This window comes from Lissotriton helveticus, chromosome 3_1 (genome assembly GCF_964261635.1).
Source record: "Lissotriton helveticus chromosome 3_1, aLisHel1.1, whole genome shotgun sequence".
Taxonomy (NCBI): Eukaryota; Metazoa; Chordata; class Amphibia; order Caudata; family Salamandridae; genus Lissotriton; species Lissotriton helveticus.
In genome coordinates this window covers 539,345,385-539,366,038 of record NC_136061.1, presented here as the reverse complement: position 1 = coordinate 539,366,038, position 20,654 = coordinate 539,345,385, and the positions used below count along the sequence as shown (strand labels likewise).

The 20,654-nt window shown below is 47.4% G+C and overlaps 2 protein-coding genes across 5 annotated transcripts in view; one reads left to right on the top strand and one right to left on the bottom strand.

Annotated features, from left to right (window-relative positions):
• The window catches only part of LOC144822660 (uncharacterized), a 422,286-nt gene that overhangs the window by 77,541 nt on the left and 324,091 nt on the right, over positions 1-20,654 (bottom strand). The gene's annotated exons all lie outside the window — the stretch shown is intronic.
• Positions 1-20,654, top strand: part of HECW2 (HECT, C2 and WW domain containing E3 ubiquitin protein ligase 2) — a 1,154,081-nt gene that overhangs the window by 836,836 nt on the left and 296,591 nt on the right. For all 4 annotated transcript variants that reach the window (XM_078680421.1, XM_078680420.1, XM_078680424.1 and 1 more), the window contains one exon: positions 6,519-6,704. In XM_078680421.1, coding sequence (XP_078536547.1) covers positions 6,519-6,704 — 186 coding nt within the window. The remainder of the gene's footprint in view (positions 1-6,518; positions 6,705-20,654) is intronic.

Below are 20,654 nucleotides of genomic sequence, written 5' to 3'. Positions count from 1 at the left end.
GAGGAGCATGGAGAAAAGAAATGCTTACCTACCATCAGCAGCATTGGTGCTCTTCTGGCCTCGGCTCCTTGACTCCCAGCATGCCACAGGCGTCCCTACGCCAATCCATACACTGGTCTTATGCTGGTAGTACTCATGCTGGTAGTACCCAGCATGATAGCAGCGCCATGATTGGTGTGAGCACCCTAGTTAGGAGCTCTCTAAGGGACTAGAACCTGTGCTTGCTCTCCACCCGGCTGTACAGCACAGCTAGAGTGGAGAGATCGAAGTGTGCATGACGGTTTGGCCGGCCTTAGACAGCTGGCCAAACTGTAATGCACACCTCCTTTGCCTTCCTGCAGCTGTGTCCTGCCGAATGATTGGCCCGCTTCAGCTCGGCTGCAGCTAGTGAGCGAGGGAAAAATAAAATGATAACCTTTGTTATTATCAGTTTCTTTTTAATTTGTCACTGCTGAAAAGCAGTGGGAGTGACGCTCCTCTGCCTTAACGGAGAAGCCACCGCTGTTTAGATTGTGTTTGCTTCATTTTACTCAACCATAAAATACTGAAATTGGTTCCAATAGGATGTAGCTACTACATTCATGGAATCAGGAAAGTAGGCTCCATTAAAGAATTTCAAACAGAGGATAAACATTGAAATGATAGTTTGAGGTAGACAATTGGTGTAAAGATCGAGGACATCTAAAGGGCTGCATTAAGAGAAAGCAGTGAGATGTAGTGAGAGAGCAGGACATTGAAAACAAATAGAAACAGAGGGCTGAAAATAAAATACAAAGTGAAGAGAGTTACTGCAGCACAGCAAAGCAAATATGAAAGGTAAGGCAAGGAACAAGAGAGCAGAGGAGTGAGAAAAAGAAAGAAGTGTACCAATGAGAGATCTGTGTTCTCCTTAGGCTGTGGCAGCTGCTCCCGGGAAGCAGCAGTGGGACAGGAAGAGAGGAAGGGGGGGAGTGGTTTAAAAAATTCACTTATCTGCCGGCCAGCCGGCTGGCCAGCCACCGCCTCTCCTCCCTCCTCTGCGTCCTCTTCCTGGCTTCTTCTGTGCAAACAGGAAGCAGATAGCACCCGGGCTCCCAGGCTTCACATAGCCAATCACAATGCTGCAATGTAGCGTTGTGATTGGTCTGAGCACCGTGGCACTCAGCTAGGGAATGGAAGCCTGGGCATGTTCTCCACCCAGTCTGCATGAGAACCTGCAAAGTGCGCATGACTGTGTGGCCTGCCCGAGAGGGCCGGCCAAACATTCATGTGCACTTACATAGTGCCCACCACTCCTCCTCCAGCTCTGAGGGCAGAGCAGATCCGCCAAGCCCGGCCAAGAGGCAGCAGCAGGAACAAATAAAGTGATAACGTCCAGTTATTATCATTTTATTTTACCTTTTTTACACTGCGAAAAGCAGTGTGGCGACGCTCCTCTGCCTTAGTGGAGTAGCCACCACTGTCCTTAGGAATGTCTGTGCACTCGTCAACCCACCACGACTGCGCATCATGGAGCACTGTAAGGTCATCACTTACCATGCTTTAAAAGTTATGTTATTTGAATATACAATGACAAATCTCTGTATAACGCACCAGTGCTGTCATTTTTTCAAAACTATCTTTGGGGTGGGGAAAATTCCCCTCCACAACCCTCTTGAAGTGGGCAGGGCCAGATAGGTCTGTTGGTTCCCCGGGCATTTACACGGTGGCTTGGAGACACCGAAGACTGGTTGTGAAAGCCCAGGGCCGCTCCTAGTACCACAGGAATGCTTCAAGAGACAGAGAAAGAGATGAGGGAGGGAGGGAAGGAGGGAATGGGAAAATAGGGAGAAACCGAAGAGACAGGGAGAAAAGATATAGAGAAGGTGATAGAAGGAATGGATGGATAGAATGAGAGAGAGAGATAGCACGAGAAGAGCCAGGGAGCAGGACTAGTTTGAGAATTTCTGTTAAGGCATCTTTTGGTTCCCACGGTCCAATCCTGCTTACTCGGTGTGCGTGCTTGCGTGCTAAGTGCAGTATGGAGGCTCGGATTGGCCAAATATTCCACGGCTGCTTTTGGATCCCACCCTGTCCCCGACTGGGCCTACAAAAGTAGGCCATGTTGTACGACCAGAACCCCCTGCTAGGGTTACTGGGATATGTCAAAGACACGCCAGTTGCATTTCATAAACTACACGCTATGCTTTTACTTTTTGCTATGCGTCGGGTGGCCATGCACTGGGGGAGGAGGGGAGCTCCTTCTTTGAAAGAGTGAATCCAGGATGTAACATTCAGGCACGTGCAATTAACCGCTTTTTAGGTCGAGCTGGAAAAGCATGCGAAGCATGCGTCCAAGCTCGACAACTTATGTTGCCGACTTCTGGGAATGTGAGACACGAGTCGGCCACGCGCTTTTTGTGTCTCAGATTTGTCCTTGTGAGCGCGCATTTGCTGCTGGCTGCTTGCTGTGTGGGCGCTCTTTTGCTTTCAGTTAACGCGCTCATTTAGGAACAAGTGCAGGCACACAGACAGACAGACACCCCGCCGCCGCGCACACGCACACACACACATAGAGAACACCCCCAGCTGGCGGGCGCAGCACTCGTCGCTCACCACCACCTCCTCGATGCACCGGAAGGACACTGTGTTCAGGCTCAGCAGCCGGGGGTCGAAGAGCAGCGTGTCATCCAGCATCATTGCAGGAGGGAGCGGCGGCATCATGGCAGGAGGGAGCGGCGGCATCATGGCAGGAGGGAGCGGCAGCATCATGGCAGGAGGGAGCGGCGGCATCATGGCAGGAGGGCACTCGTCGCTCACCACCACCTCCTCGATGCGAGTCGGCTCAGCCGACAACAAGGAGACAGGAGCTGACCAGGCGCTCCACGCGCAGCATTAAAACAGCATGGCGGAGTCGGATTACGCCGCTTTAGATTTGGTCGCGCGCGTTGCGTGAGCTGCCTAAGTTTCGGGTTCGTTGTGAAGAGGAGCAGGGCAACGGGGAGTTGGTGATGAGCGTCGGCGCCCGCGGAGGAACCACGACGAGCAGCAACGGAGGCAGCGGAAGCGCTGGAGGAAGGGGTAATGCTTGTACTCCTTCCTCCTGGCTCATTTCCCACATCTCTCTTCGACACTCCTTTCCCTTCTCTCCCCTGCCACGTGTCTCCTCCTCCTCGGTGTGCCCGTCTCATCCTCTTCGCCTCCATTCTCCTTCTCTCCGACTCCCCACTGCCTCTCCCCCTCTCTCTCCCTTTTTCTCTGGGTAAGCAGCTTTGGAGCAAGGAGGCTTGAGTGCTCTTCTCCCTGTGTCTTTCTTGCATGCTCACCGCAAAATACTATCTGGTTGCCTTTCATTCCTTGTCTACAAAAACAGTACTTAGAAAAGTGCCATCTGCTTGTATTAAACACTAAATAAAAAATGTTACACTTGTTTGTGTGCTTTTGTCTTTTCTCCAAAAATAGTTTTGTAGCGCTAATTGTCTAAGCGTTTGCTACTGGTGACTGGCTTATGCTTGCACAAAACGTTACCACAGCAAAGCCATATTCGTAATATCAAGTTATGTTTATTTGTTTCAGCTAAAACAAGCAGTACAAGTGAGACATGACATTTAAAAGTTGGGTTTAAAAAGAGATAATGAAAGAGGATTTCAAGATAATTTGATCTGGAAAAGATAGATCCAAAATCTCTAAATTAAACCTAGTGATAATATATAAAAACAACATGTTTATAATAAGTTAAGGAATCGTGGTTAGAACCTTAAGGAGAGCCAGACCTAGTGAGTTTCCAAACCAAAAAGTGTATGCGACCACTAGCTTACAGAAGGTGTCCCAGTCGTTTCGGGTGCATAGCTTTAATACATCCCTGCAGCGCCTTATTTTGTAGGTTTTAGGTTTAAATCTTTTTAGTATCATTATTATTATGGAGCAACACAAATAAAGGGCACAATACCATCGGGCCACGCAGGGCTCGGAAGATTCAATGTGAAATGCTTTAAGGTATGTGGGCTCCAATGAAAAACTAAGTTCCCGCCTCCCGCCTTAATAGAACAAGCATCTGCAATGCAATAGGTCTTGCATTATTAAAGTTTGAGCTATTGGCATTGCTAAATAATGCAACACCAATAGCTCAAACTTTAATAATGCGAGACCTATTGCATTGCAAATGCTTGTTAGGAGTTGATGCCGTCGGCATCCAGGCCGAGGGACATATGGAGGCCGGTTTGGAGTGGGCGCGGGCATGCAGGGTGAAGGGAGGAAATCTCCAGGGGCTCCTGGGGATTCGTAACCCGTGCTCGATGGTCTTGGGGATGGGTGAAGTATGAGGATAGGAAGAACACCATACACGGATTACACTTTATATGGGTAGGAATAGTGAGCTCTTTTCAGTAGGGATGTCTTGAGGGGAAAGGATTTTCTATTGTACTCAATTTGCACTTTAATGTTTGGTGATTCGCTGATTATCATCATTGTCTTTATTATATACAGGTGGTACTGCACGTTTGATTTGTTGTCTGTGAATTATAATAGTATGCAAATGGATGGCCAATGATTAGACTGTAAGCAACTGTTTTTTTGGGTTGTAATGTAGGTTAATTTATTTAAAACGTCAATAAAAAAAAAGTTGGCCAAGTTGTGCCATATTTACAGTTCCAGAAAGTCAGATAGCCCCTAAGCTTCCATGGGATTGTGAGGTCAGGGGGTGCTGGGTCTTGCTGGAGAGCAGACTCAGACAGTAAAGCTATGCTGACCTGAAGATCAAGAAACAAAACCTTAAACTTTCCGCAAAAGGTACCCATCGTGATTCGGACCATGCTGTGCTCCTGAAATAAGGACCTACAGCAGTTAGGAAGAAGTGCAGTTATTTTAATTCTCTCAGTGCAAAGAGGTATGCACACTTGTAATATTAAAAGGCTGATTATATTGTCCTGAGGCAGCCAAGCCCCCATTTACAGGAGAGGGATTGTACAAATCAAATGAGAGCTTGTTTCTACAAAGACATACGGAGAGTTAAATAAGTTGCATCAGATTTTTCACATTGGAGGACTGGCATGCTGTGTTTGGGTTTCTGGTGCTGTTGTGAATAGTTGTATGCCTTTATTACTGCCTGTTTGAAAGTCATTTTTAATAGTCCAGTTAGAAGGCATTGCCCTTGAATTTTTCTGGAGCTGGCTTAGCATAAACGTTCTTTTATCATTGAAAGAACTGTGGATGTTTTGTCTTTAGCTTATCTAGTTGTAGTGTTCACTTCTGTTCGCTTGTGGGGTTCCCAACAACTGGGGATAGATTTCTGACATGCAAAGGCACTGATCTACAAATTACAACTGAGAGTATATCATGCTAGATGTACTGTCACACATAACCATTAATTTATGGATTTTGGATTGGTACTGCATTAAGTGGTACTCGAAGGTGAAAGGGACCACTGTTTTTCCAAGAGAATTGTGGAAAATTGTTTCCACTTTACACGTGTACATCAGATATCCTTTCAGACAGGGACGGCTGGCTACTACGGGGAGGGGGATGCGCAAAATATTTTTAAAACATACCTGAAGATGACATGACCTCCTCTGTACCCGACATCTTCTTTCTCTGACTGCAGCCTGGCCAACTGGAAGCTCCCTTGGCCAATTCTGGCACTGTTCTCCTCACCAGCACGAGGCCAGCACTAGGATTGGTGGAAGAGGTCGGACTCGGCGCTCCACAGCGCTTTGGAGGCTTGCACTAACAGCTGGGTTAGATCTATTTAAAGTGCGCATGTGCGGCTGGCCATCGCAAGACAGACAGCCAAAAAGACATGTGCACTTTAAACAGTACACAGCGCCCCTCCTCACTGTTGCTGTCAGTCAGCAGCGACCCCGATCCCGTTCTGACACTCTGTTCGGGACAGGGCATGAAAAATAAAATGGTAATAAGTTACTATTTTATTTTTCATCTCTGAGGCTTTGAGGGGGGTTTAAGTGGGGTGACACTCCTCTGCTCCAAAGGGGAAGCCGCCCTGCTTTCAGCGGTCAGTCACAACCTCATGTGGCCGGATCCCTCATGCATTACGCATTGCTGTTCTCACAGTAATTGCTTACTATTTACAATGGTCAATAGAAATACCGTACAATTGTGTGGAATAAAATACCTGTGCCGTAGTTTTTGAGCTTTGGTCCAAACAATGGTCCTAAAAATTCTGTATTGCAAATGTGGACTGATCAATTACTGCTGTCCACATTCACATACTGTGGTCCTTATTTAGAGAGTGGTAGATGGGATACTCCGCCGCAAATGTGGCAGATGTCTCGCCCGCCATATTACGCGTGTATTATAGCCTGCAGTACTTGTAATATGGCAGATGGGATATCCTTCATGTTTTGAGGGAGTATCCTGGCTCCCAAACTTTAAATAAGGCCCTATGACTTCTTGCATGGCTTCCATCTGATTTTACTCAAGATATCTCTCTGATAAAGCAAGTGAGAAAATGCCCAGAATTTAGGGTCCCAACTATGAGTGACCAGTAGTGCATTTCTATCAGGCAATTGTAGCCTCATACACTAAGCATTTTCCTATATTTACAGAGTGCCTACCGCATGTTTACAAACAACACATGTTTGAAGCACATGATCACCAAAGTCCGACGGGATACTCACCATTTTGAACGTTACCAGCATAACCGGGACTTGGTCGGATTTCTCAACATATTTGCCAACAAGCAGCTGGAGCTGCCCAGGGGATGGGAGATGAAGCATGATCAGCAGAGCAAGGTAGGGATGGTTTTCTTTAAGAAAGGATCAGTGGAAGACTGATTTGATGTTTCTGTATTGCTTTGATTAAGATAACCATATTGGAGTTGTTCCTATTGATTTTTTTACTAGTAGGTTGTTCCCTTTCTTCTTGGTTTTACCATGTAAGATGTATAAAAAATAGTGTCTTGATTATGATCCGGATTTGTATCTACATTTTTCTTAGTATAGAAGGTAAGTAATCTCTCTTTTCATCGCTCAATGTCATTGACCCTGGATATTGTTCCAGTGGTCAGAACAGATAGTGCGGTTCCACTGTCTCGCTTGTCTCACTCGGAAGGCTGTCTCAGTGAGATGACTGTAGTTATCAGCCCGCCCGCCAACAATGCTAGAATGGAAATTATGGCCTTCAGGAAAAAGAAGGATGTGAGAAAGGGTAGTGGCTAAATGGGATTACAAGGCCAACCAGCAATATATAAATATTTAGACATGGCCGTACATTTCATTGTTCCAACAAGCAGTGAGTATTGCGTGATTAAGTGAAGACATTTATGCTGTTCATATATGCAAAATAGATCCTCAAATCATTAAAAATTGCTTAACAATTAGAATAGCTACACCTTATTTAAATTGTCATCTTAATAAAAACAAATTCATTCCTGAATATGAAAAAGAACATGACCACCTCAAGTCGTAACGGAGAACATGGCAGCCGCGAGTTAAGCTGCTGCTTGCCGTCGGAGGCAGCTGAGCCCCATCTAGTCACCAGCACGATGCGAGGAAGGGAAGTTGTCTTTTTTTTCCGTCCTTCTTGAACTTTTGGACTTGTTCGGAGGTGTTGTTTTTTTCCTTTTCTCTCTCTGGTGTCTCCCTGCGAGAGGTGTCTGTGGAGCAGGCGGATGTGTGGTGGCGCGTCTGGGGACCGTTGATCTGCAGCCGCCCTGGAGCTGAGGCAGAGCCGCAGAGCAGCAGCTCGCGGATTCCTCCGGGCGGAGATGAGCAGAGACAGAGGCAGAGGCAGCACAGGGCAGCTTCCTCCTCCACACGCCGGTTTCGATGCACTCCCGCTGCCTGAGGACAAGGTGGAAGTAGATGTGAAGATCAACAGTGAAGAAGCTCTGGAACCATTACCGCAGGTGCAGGGGAGGCAGGAAGGAGATCTACAGTTGGATACTGTACGAGGTCTTACTACAGGTACTGACATATTGGGTGCAAAGGGAGGCAAATTGGTGGCCTTAGCAGCACTGACAATGCACCCTGACTTATCTAAATTGGCACAAGGGCCCCAGGAAGGTCAAAGATTTGCTGAGAGTACGCCCACTAAAAGTAAAGAGAAGGGGAGGAGGCGCGGTGCGGGGGTATCAAAAATTAAGAACAAAAATAAGACGACTCCAGGGTCAGGGAAAAGTACAAAAAGTCTAAAAAAACAGCGCCTCAGGCTATCAGACCACCAGCAAAAGTGTAAATGCCTAAGCCCAGGCCCAGACCCTAGCCCCAGGGTACAGGTAGAAGGGGGTAAGGCTGGGGTGAATTTTGGTCTAAATATACTCTCAGACCCAAGGAAAAATGGAATCTTTTCAACCTTCCAATACATGGAGGTAAAGGGCAGGAGTATTAAGGCAGGGAGAGCAAAATGCCATTTTCTGGATAACAGGTTCAAGATTACTCCTTACCTTCGGTCATATTTTAAAGTTCAACCATTAGTCCTAGATATTACTCCACAAGAGGAAGCCTGGAGTAGGAATCAACAGGGTTGGGCTGAACCTGTTTTCCATTTGGAGGGCATAGAAGAGACAAAAATAACAGATAGGATGGACTTGGTGGGCTCCTGAAGTGTCTGAAGAGCAGCAGACCTCGGATGAAATGGCTACTGCAACAGCCCCAACAGCACTAAAGGGAGTCTTAGATAAGAAGACCTCTTCACAATCAACTACTCCAGTTTGCCAACTTACAAACACACTGGGTAAGGGGGTGGTGGTAAGCCAGGAAAAAGCTGAGAAGCAGGATATTGTAGGGTCCTCATTAGCCACAGTAGCTCCCCTAGAAGCTCTCTTCTCTTCCCTCTCGGTCGACATAAAAAGGGGCTTTTCCGTATCCGAAGCTAATCAGGGTCAAATCCGTCTTTTCTGCGAAAAGTTAGACAGAAAAATTGATCTTTTAAATTCTAGGACGGACTCACTGGAGAACTCCGTTGGAGAGATAAAGAGGGAGTTGGAGGTTACTAAAATCGATGTAGCTACATTGAAGAAAGAGGAGACATCACTCCGAGAAAGACTGGAGGTGCTCAAGAATAACTCAAGGAGAAATAATTTGCGCCTCTTAAATGTTCCAGAAGGGAGTGAAGGAGAGGACATCAAGTCTTTTATAGCCATTCTGATTAAGGAATCGGTCCAAATTGACGAGTCAGTGGAAGAGGTGAAGAAAGATATTCAGAGGATCTACAGGGACCCTTTTTGGAATAATCCAAACCGGCCGAAGCCAAGAAAAATTCTAATACAATTTTTGACGTTCTCCCTGAAAGAGAAGATTCTTAATTGTGCTTTGAAACAAAAATCCCTGAAACCCAAAGACTTTGCCTATGAGATCCGTTCAGACTGGGCCCGAACGACTCTAGATAGGCAGTGGGAATTGGGCAGGAGAATGGAAGACATTAAAAGGCTTGGTGCGGTTGTACAGCTAAAATTTCCTGCACATCTGAAAGTTATGCACAACAATCAGATGCACAATATTAGAACAGTGCAAGAGGCAGACCAGCTGCTGGAAAGTTTGAAAGTCTAAATAAACATAGACATACACATTAAAAGGTCTGCCACAGTCAAGTGATAGATATTTAGAGGGGTCCCTTCTTCTTACTTTTTTTGTTCCTTCCTATTATCCTTTTCTTCTTTTTGAGACATGTACTCCCCCACACAGATACTCATTAGGGTTAGATTTAGTATAAGCTCACTTAGGTCACGATAAAAGTGCACAGATAAACGGATTAATCATAACTGGGCGTAATTCAAGAAGGTATTGGAGAGCACTATTTAGTTTACACCAGAATGTTCAAGTTAGGAGGAGGTGGGGTGGGCTGCCCCGATAGGCAGATACTCGACTATTTAGCCCAGACAAATGGGGGCAGGGATCTCCATGGGTGGGATAGGGGGAAGAAGGTTGATGGGGGGGAGATATTGGGGGGGCACAAGGGGGGGAGCATACGGGGTAAGAAAGAAAAAAAAATTCCTCATTTACCTTTTAACCGCACACACTTAATGTTGTTCACCCTTGGTCTGGGTCTGGGATCTCGGTACATTCAGGTTTTTGCTCAGGTTTCTGCTTGGATCTCATTCTCTGTTTATTAGACAGCCATGACCATTGTTCAGTTTTCATCCTGGAATGTCAATGGAAAGTCGAGGAGAGCGAAAATCTTGCAGTATCTTAGGGATTCACCTGCACAGGTTATTATATTGCAAGAAACGCATTTTCTCAGAGGGGAATTGATTGAATCTTTCAGTAAGCTAAAGTGGGTCGATCACCTAGTTGTCACTAATCAGAGTGCCAATATTAGAGGAGTAGCCATCTTGATTAAAAAGCAAGCTAACGTGCATATTTTAGAATCCTTGACTGACCCTGGAGGTAGGTGGGTAATTTTAAAATTAACAATTCAAGGTTCTCTCCTTACAGTGATAGGCTATTATGGTCCCAACCAGGACAACCCCTCTTCCTTGAAAACTATTTTTGCTGGAGTTTCTGGAGCCTGTGATTTTGGCAGGTGACTTCAATATAGTCTTAGACCCTGCACTAGATAAATCACCTAATAGCAGAGCAAATGTACTGTCTAAATCTCGTACTTACCTACAAACTATGATGACACAGACGGGTCTGTGCGATATATGGAGAGAAAGGTCGGGCGTACAATTAGGGGTGTCTTACTACAATAACAAATATGGTCATAAAACAAGGATAGATTATATCCTGGCAAGTCACGATTTTAGGGGTAGGATTAGGAATATAGGCTACCTGACGCCCCACCTATCCGACCACGCAGCCGTCTGAATGGACTTATGCTTGGTAGGGGGAGAATCTCCTCGGAACTGGACATTCGACTTCGTGTTGCTCTTAGACAACTCAGAGGTTACATATTGATAGCAATAATCGGAATGGTTTTTTGAGCTGAACATCGGCTCTGCAAAAATCTCAATTGTTGGGGAGGCTTGGAAGGCTTTCTTGAGAGGGATAGTCACAAACAGAGCTTGTTACAAGTATAGGCAATATAGAGAAGAACTGACAAAAATAGAGTCTGCTATGAAGGGAGTTGAGATGGAAACAGATATAGCGAGAAGACAGGAACTTATATTAGAACTACAGAACCACAAAGACCAGCTTGATACCATTATTCAGCAGAGGATCATGAAAAGATGGGAGGCCAGTAAGATGGCGCATTTTGAATATGGGGAGGGAGCCAGTAAGCTTCTGGCGTGGAAGATCAAGTCAGATAAGACACGAAATTTAATAAAACAGATAGAGAGGGAGGATAATTCCTCTTCAGTGTCTACAGACGAAGAAATTGGTGAGGCTTTTTTCACTTTTTTTCAGACAGTATATAAGGAAGATAAGGTGGTGGACAAGGCCCTGGTGCAGGAGTGGCTAGGGAAATGCGGAATAACTCCTCTAACCCCCCTCCAACGAGACAAGTTGGACCAGGATATTTCCGAGCAGGAGGTTAGGAAGGCTATCGCCGCCTGAAAGGGGAACAAGGCAGCTGGACCCAATGGGCTTCCAGCAGAATTGTATAGATCTTTGGGAAATTTAATAATACCCATCATGATGGAATTGTTTAATAAAATATTACCTGAGGGTTGTACACCCCCGCCTCTTGGGGCCAAGCTACCATTTGATTAATCTTGAAAGGAGGAAAGAATCCAGCAAGCGGTGGGTCTTATAGACCGATTTCCCTCCTTAATACGGATTATAAAATATTTACAAGGATTTTGGCTGAGAGGCTGGGAGTTGTAGCAGGTAGTATGCTACACACGGATCACAAGGGTTTCGTAAGGGGTAGAAACCTATCTGATCTAACCCAGGATCTTATGGGAGCAATCGATCTGGCTTCTACCCTTTCTTTACCTCTGGCAGTAATCCAGAGGTAACCCTATGGGTTGGGCATGCGACCACTGCCTCAATTAATAAAGGCCGGGTTTGTAGATTACGCTCCACTCCTTCTAAACCTTGGTTTTCTCACGCTCTCCGCGATCTTAAATCAGGTTGCAAGAAGCTTGAAAGGATTTGGAGACAAGCATATCTTCCCGAGGCTAAGAAGGATCTGCGGGTTGCGCAAAAAATGTATTACGCAGCCATCAGATCTTCCAAAAGCAGCTATTATGCTGGGCGAATTAATAAAGCCAATAACAACAGCAAGGAAAATTTTAATATTGTAAAAAGCTTTGTCTCACCCTGTGTGGCACAACCTCTGCTGCCCTCATCGGAGAAATGGTGCGAAGAACTTTCTGTATATTTTGTTGAAAAAATCGCTAAGATTCAGGATGATTTGCAAACTACTAGTAATGGTTTTTCCTCTTCCCTGGCAGCCCTTCCCCCTGTAATGCCACTACCCACAGAGCAATTTGATAACTTTGCTCTGTTATTAAAACCGGACATTGTTGCTGTTCTTGCGGCTTTAAAATCAGGATCCCCCTCTGATCCTTGTCCTGCTAGAGTACTTGCGGGTTTAGCGGAAACAGTTGGAAGTGAGGTTACTCAGATTATCAACCTTTCGTTTCTCACTGCAACCGTTCCAGCCTGCTGGAAGCAAGCAAAACTGCTCCCACTCTTGAAAAAAACTGGACTGGATCCTGCCGCCCCTTCTAATTTTCGGCCGATATCATTGCTGCCAGCTCTTGCTAAAATTTGTGAAAAGATTGCTTTCAACCAACTGGATACGTTTGTTGAAACTACGCAGGCCCTTCATCCAGCTCAATCTGGTTTCAGAGCTGCCTATAGCACCGAGACGGCCTTAGTTGAAATATCTAAGGCTATCCGGGAATGTTTAGACGGAGGTGGCAGAGCGGCTCTGATTTTATTAGACCTCTCTGCTGCCTTCGATACGGTACCCCACTCTCTTTTGCTCTCTAGACTAGCTGCTATAGGCATCACTGGTTCCGCACTTGACTGGCTGACATCATTTTTAAATAATAGGACGCAACAAGTTTGGATGCCTCCCTTTGCCTCTTCCCCTAAAATACTTACTACGGGCGTCCCACAGGGTTCTACTCTGAGCCCCCTGCTTTTTAATATTTATCTTACCCCTTTAATTTACCTTGCAGAACAGTTAGGGGCAAAAATTATGGCCTATGCCGACGACACTCAACTTTTGTTTACCTGGCCAAAAAACAATTTAGATACGTCGGCGGCCCAATTTTGCCTATCTTCTGATTTTCAATGGCTAGCACTCGCCCAGTTAAAGTGTAACGAAAGTAAATCTGAGATTCTGCTGTATGGTTCCTTCCCTGACAATTTTAGTGGTCTTCTTTGGCCTGCTGACCTGCCTTGTCCTAAATCCATTGGTGGCCCGGAAAAAAATTTAGGAGTCTGGTTTGGAAATGACTTCAAATTTGAAGATCATTTAAACAAACTTACCGGGGTCTGCTTCTCCACTCTGAAAACTTTACGCAGGTTCTTTCCTCTCCTCCCGAGAGAGGCAAAAGAGACTGTTATTCATGCTCTGATACTTTCTAGGTTGGATTATGCGAATGGACTGTTCTGCGGACTACCGGCCTATTTGATCCACCGACTTCAGGTCATACAAAATGCCGCTGCGAGACTCCTGTTTAACACTCCTAGGCGCTCCAGTGCTCGTCCCTTACTTCGTGACCTCCATTTGCTCCCAGTTGCCCATAGGATTCTGTTTAAAATTCTAGTCCTTTCCTACCGTGCTGTCCATCAAATCGGACCAGTCTACCTGAGAAATAGGTTTGTTCTCTATGTTCCTAACCGCTCCCTTCGGTCGGCCAATCTGTGCCAAATGTCCGTGCCAAAATTTAAGTACTGCAGACTAGGCGGCCAATCCATCGCAGTCAGAGCCGCGAAAGCCTGGAACGCTCTCCCCCTTCACATTAAAGCTGCGTCTACTATCAGTGCTTTTAAGAAAGGACTGAAGACCCATCTTTTTAACATCACATTATAGGTTTCTTTCTCTTTACTTCTGTTTCTGCTACTCATCTGACTCCCCTCTGCTCTGCCTTTACCGCGCCAGGATACTATTTTTTTAGTAATAGAGCGCGCTACAAAAGCCTTTATAATAATAATAATAATAATAATAATAATGACGTTGGATGCCACTTAGGTATTCGACAGGGTCAACTGGACTTACTTAACAGCTGTAATGGAAAAGTTCAATTTAGGAGAAAAATTCTGCCGAGCTACACAGCTTATGTATCAAGGTCCTACTGCAAGGCTCCTAGTCAATGATAAATTGACCAGCCCTTTAAAGAGCACGATGGGGAACTAGACAGGACTGTCCACTCTACCTGCTCCTTTTTGACCTGTACATTGAGCCTTTTGCTCATTGTCTGAGGGAGGACCGGAGTATTACATCATTTAAGTTTGGAGCGTGGGAGAGGAAGGTCGCCCTATATGCAGATGACATGTTGATTCTGTCATCAGTGTTGGAGGTGTCTTTCCCCCAGGTTATTAGACTAGCGCAAGAGTTTGGCCAGTTTTCTGGCTATGAAGTGAACGCTGAGAAGACAGAGATCATGGCATGGAACTTGCCCTTAAGTGGGTACCAGACAAAAAAAAATGACCACCTCAAGTCCTTAATCTAGGATGGTGAGTCTAAGACTTAAGTCAGATGACTCTTTCCCTAAGATTCACTGCCTGCGGCTACAAAAAGGAGCCACACTCATCTAGAGATGAGCCACTTTATTTACAACCTCCAAAAGGCAGGTAAGCATTCCTATTTATGTATAAATATTCCAGTCATGCCTTTTCCCTTCTCTCTGGACAACATCAGCAAGAGTCAATGTAACTCCTCAGGCTCTCCGGGTGTCCATGACTAGGCTTTAGTCAGAGTGCATCAGGGTGCTTGCACCAGGTCTGATGCAGCTCTGTTGTAGTGAATAAAGGCTGCATCATATTCTTCTCCTCAAAGAAGTGCAGGTGGAACAGGCGTTGGGGCATGTGTGCTAGATCCTGAGTTGTGCCATTGCTCTGGTCAGTAGTCACATTAGCCTAAGACAGGACTGGCAGAACGCTAGCTCTACTTGGTTTAATCAGTAATTTCCTAGTTCACAGGCTTACTAAATTGGGGTAAGCAGTGTCCATGTGGTTTCCTTATGTGAAGAGGTGTAATGTGCCTCTACACTCAGGGCCTAAGCTGGGATACCTACTTCAAAAGCCAATGCTCCCTACCCTTCTACAGGCCAGTATTAATGCTAGGTCAGTGCGGGGAGAATAGGGAGTGGGAGGATCTAGATCCCACTTGTGGGGAGGTGGGGAGGGGAGGGGAGGTGGTTGCTCTGAGACCAGGTTCCACTGAAGCTTCACCAATAGTGGTTGTGCTTGTGGCGTCCTACTGTTGCATTGTTTCCCATTGGAATTCCTCTTGCTTTTATTACTGAGAACTGGGACATAGTTGCTCACACGTCTCAGTTGTATTCAAATCCTGGCGCTGTGTTCACACTTTCATTCCTTGGGAGGACCCCAGCCTTGATTCTGTGCACTTCCCACTATATTACTTCACAGACCACACACACACTCTATACCTGTTTTTCCCAGCATGACCAAGTTGATTTCTGGTGGTTAGTGTTGGCCTCTGATGAAAGACGTGTTACCTCGTTTGCTAGCCATGAGTGGGCTGCAGAAGAGGTTGCAGTATGTGTATATTACCTTCTTGGGTGCTTAATGATACAACCGTGGCATGAATAATATGTTGCATGTTTGAAACATTTGAATCAGACTGAATCTACGGAGCAGGTCCCCTCAGTCTTCAATCTCCCAAAATACTTGATTAATTGTTAACTTTTGAACCTGGAGTGCTAGGGTCTTACCCCAGTTTCAGCATATATTGTGAGATTCTGGTGAATTCACTTAATCTTTTTGCCTGATATTGCACAACAGACATGAATATATTTAGACAATTCTTGGCAATTGGCGATTGCAAGTTCTCCACAGTTTGGGGTTGCTGCACCATGTCCTTTATTAGAGGAGTCATGGCTTTGTGCGAATAGGCCCAGCATTAACATCTATGAGTCAGGTGGATCTTAGCAGCGCTTTTCAGCGTTTTGACAGTGAATTCACTGGCTTACATACAACATAAAGAGAGACATTGCTTCTAGTGTTGTGAGTTCATGAGTAGGCAGTCCTTGTTTCTGTTATGATTTAATCACCCAGGCAGTTCTGCTTTATATATTAAAAAAGGCTCTGTGCTTGGAGTCTGAAGCCTTTGCATAACACAACTATGTTCATTCTTTTAATTTTTCTAGGATTCAGCTGCAGGACTATTATCCCTCTTTTGGGTTGTTCTTACCTTGTATTGTAAACTCTTAGTCTACTGCCCTGTCACAGATGAGGCTAATTGGTGTTGCTGGTGCCCAGAGAGGAGTGCTGAAGGTAAGTAGTCGGTGGTGGGGTTCAAGGTTGGTTTTCTTCAAGAGTCCTCAGTCAGGATGCCATGGTCCACATGGGTATAAGATCGCCGTGGGAAACAGCCATTACAACGTGGCTGTTTCCACGCAGAGTCTTTACCACGCATGCACTGTTACCACACATAGCCTTCACGCATTATTTTACAAAGAATGTGGTGAGGGCATATACTGGATATGGTGGTAAAGGCACCTGCGTGGTCAATGGTATCAGCGTCTTTAGAGGAGCAAAGAAATCCTTCCACTTCCTCTTGATGACCTGTGCCCTGCCCACAAGAGTTGACTCATCGTTGTCCTGTTAAGGTAAGGGGGATTGTTTTTGGATGGATTTTTGGTTGTAGACACGGGGTGTTTTTTTTTTTAAGGAACTGGGGGGATATTGTACCGGGTACAGATTTAGGGTTTAGGGCAGGGGTCGGGTATTTTTTAAAAGGGCTGGGGCCAGGAGGGGGTCGCCCCGGGGTCTAGATTTAGGGCTTAGGGCAGGGGTTGGGTATTTTTTTTAAAGTACAAGAGGATTGGGGGGTCATGCTGGGCTTGACCGGCTTGAGGACTGAGGGCAAGAGTCAGGGAAAACGTTTATAACGCATAGGTCTTTAACATACATGCGTTCCAACAAAATACGTTGTAAAACCATGTGTGGTAAAGATTATACGTGGTAAAGGTATTCTCGTTGTAAAGCATGCATGGTAAAGGCATGCATTGCAACGGAATGCAGCTTACAATATCTTTTGCATCATTCCTTCATTTGTAAGCTGAGTTTGTCTCTTCAGGGATAAAACAGTCGTTTGGCAGACATGGATATATCTGCTTCCAGACACTTTCAGCAATGGTGTCGCCAAGTGCATCAATACTGTGTTCTAGTTCACCTCTCACGTTGATGTACTCTTGGATCTCTGGGTTAGGTTCAATATTTGCTTCTGAGGCCCTCTTGACATATTCCAGTTCTGTATGTCCTCTGGGTTGCATGTATGGACCATGCTGCAGCCTGCGGGGGTACTAAACTACTCCCCCCTTCTTTGGGCTATTATGGTGAATGCTAAGTCCTTTAAGGTGCCTCACTCCATTGGTTGGCCAATGATGGGGGCCTACCCATTTATTCTCTCAAAAAGATCAAAGCATGCATGACATTGCTAGATATGTTCTTATCTAGGGCATCTGGCTCCCAAGGCACTCCTCTGGTCAGATGGGTGTTCTGCCGGGATCCTCATTTGGGGGATGTCATATATTATCACATGGCATCAGTGGCTCACATTGGTACAGAGACTGTGGCTAAGAGACACTGCGGCCGACCCGGCTGTCTGCCATCTTGGCGAAGATGGCCTGAGGAGGACAACCAGTGAGGAAAAACGAGGGTGGCTGATTGGCAAGGCGGTGAGTGGCGATGGAGCGTGGCAGGCATTGATTGGAGACAGCGCATGAGGAAACCCTGATTGCTAAGGGCCCTGCACTGACTTTGTCCCCGGCTCCTCTGCGAGGTTCACTGGTTTTGGCGCGCAGCGTGCCTGCTACCTGCGGAGAGGGGGGAACAGGCCGCTGCCCATAAGGGGGCCCCACCGCTGCAGCTGCATGCACTATCGGAGCACCCAGTTGGTGCCTGGAAGCGACTCGTCGCGTCCCAGGGCGCTCCTGCAGGGGATTTCACCTGAGGCCTATCCGGCCTGTAACAGCTATGATGCGCCAGACTTTGTGATTGGGGCCTGCGTGGGGTTTGACCCCACCTCGGCATACCCGCTCCTGGCACAGGACTACCCGGGATTGCAAGGTGCGGCAGGAGCATGACGCGGAGAATGTTGCCTTGCACTTCTTGGGCCTTGAACATCCTCTGACCCTTTGAGATAGCGCCTGGGGCCTTGTGGCAGCCTGGTCTTGGGGTGCGTTGTGCAGCAACCTGTGACGCCCTGGAAACAGCGGCCGGGATACAGAGCTCGGCGACGCCAGTGGGGTGAACAGCAACTAACGTACAGCACCCACACGCCATAGTAGAGAAGCGCCGCTGCTGTTGCCCGGCGCGAGTGGACGGCACCTCCTCGTGATTTACACTGCGCCTCCAGTGATTCTTCGATTCCTTGGCTCTCGCTGTTGGAGGCCCCGGCTGCCCTAGCTGGATGGGGCGGTGACGCGGCCTAGATAGGCCTTGGACTACGTGACCTAGCAATTGAAACATGACCACACTGTGGAAGAAGGCCTAGATCCACCTTACTGCCCAGACTCCATCTAGACCTGGGTCACATTCCATGTGGGTTCACGCCTGACGCACCCCGGCCATAGCCACCTCGACTGAAGCGGATACAGCTGCGATCCCTGCCGCAATTCTCACTGCCTTCTCTATACCCCTGACTGCCGCTGGTGGACACTGGTCAGGAGATGACACGCACCAAAGTAACCAAAAATGCAGCGGCGCTCCCGAAGGACAACCCTGTTGCCGCGCTGTGGGGCAAAACGGGCACAACAACCCCTGGAGACATGGCCTTGCAGAATGGAGGAGACTCACCACCTGTCACCCAGGCTTTTATGGCCGGTTTCATGTCAGAGCTCAAAACTGAGATCGGGTCCTTACGCACGGAGGTCCACTCCTGCGTTCAAGAGCTAAGGAAGGAGGTCACCGATCTAGGAGAACGAATGGATGGAGAAGACGGTGGATGCCCGAACGGAATACCAAGAGCAACTCTGGCAAAGCGTGGCTTCCCTGGAGGAGCAGCACATCGACCTGCAACTAAAGCAGGAGGACTTGGAGAACCGGAGCTGACGGAATAACCTTCGCATCCGGGGGTTCCTTTGGGGCCGAGGGGTCTGACATCATAACCTATGTGGCACAGATCCTGCACGAGGTTTGGGGAGACGACAACGCATCCCCGCCGGCACTGGACCGAGCCCATCGAGTCTCTGGCCCCCCGGTCGGCCGGGCCTACTTCCTGACATCCTGACTCGAGTCCACTTTTTCACTTAGAAGGAGGCAATTCTGAAAGTGGCACGTGCAAAGCAAGAGATTATCTACAATGGAGCTAAAATACAGATTTATCAGGACCTTGCGCCCACGACACTCCAGAGACGCTGAGATTTCCATCCTGTGATGGACAAGTTGAAAAGTTTAAACATCCAATACTAGTGGGGTCATCCTTTTGCTCTTATCTTTCAGTGGGAGTCCTGACATCGGATGGTAAGAACGTTCCAAGAAGCGGCTCAACTTCTCGACATCTTCCTGTCGCCACCATCTAGCCCTTCATGCCTTCCGCCGCTTGCCCGAGCTCCTACCAAACCATCCTGGTCTACGGTGCACCGCAACCGGCGTCTCTCGCACCCTGGGGAGCAGACATCTTCCCAGGCCAAGAATGGGATCACCCAGCACATCCATGGAAGGAGAACGCTCTGCAGCCAGCTCTCAACCCTCAACCCCCTAACGGACTCTACTCTCATCCATGTTGGGGGTGGCGAACACTTCATCCTGTACCTGCCTCATGACCCAGAGGTGCCGGCGACTTGTCCCCTGAACTGACCTCGCCCCAGCTCCTCACCTGCAGTGCTGGGGGTGCCGGACCCTCCATCCGGTAGACGCCCCCTATGGCTGTAGACCGGCCTCCTTCTTGTTCCGGGAGAGTGACATCTCCTGGACCACTCGTGCCTGCAGGCCACGACTGACCCATGACAGGAACAGGACACTGTGGCCTGGTAGGCCAATGTTGGTTGAATATGTTTTGCTTGTTTATTTCTCTCTCTCCTCTCATTTCTCTCTCTGTTCTCTTTGCATCCCCTCTTATGGCGGGCCGGAGTATCCCTTGAGGCGACCTTCACCCTACAATAGGAGTGACATTCTCCTGCACACCCCCCCTGATGCTTCCCCCTGCTCCCTGCAGTGGCACGATGGACTAGGCCAGAATATGGCTACCGCACCACACCTGAAAATCCTCTCCCTTAATGCTAAGGGGCTTAACTCCCCTAATAAGCGGCACCAGATATGGCGTTACCTCTTGCAGCACAGCCCGGATATCATTTTGCTCCATGAGACCCGCCGTCTTCAGGCAGATGTCCCTTGCATGGCGCACCCATGTTATCCTCTCCAATTCTGGGCTGCAGCCCCCACCATAACAGCTGAAGTAGCGATACTCTGCAGACCCGGTATCAGGCAGGGGGAACCTAGGGTTATACGTAGCCAGGACGGTCGCTTTGTCAGGGCTAGGGTCAGGATTGGGCAGCGTCTCCTTACAGTGTGCAATATTTATGCACCTAACCAGGCACAGGACTCCTATCTCCGGGCGACCCTACGGGAACAGGTACCACAGGCAGACCCAGCTGTAATAATAGGGGTGGGACTTTAACATGGTATGGGATGCTGTAATGGATCAAAGCGAGG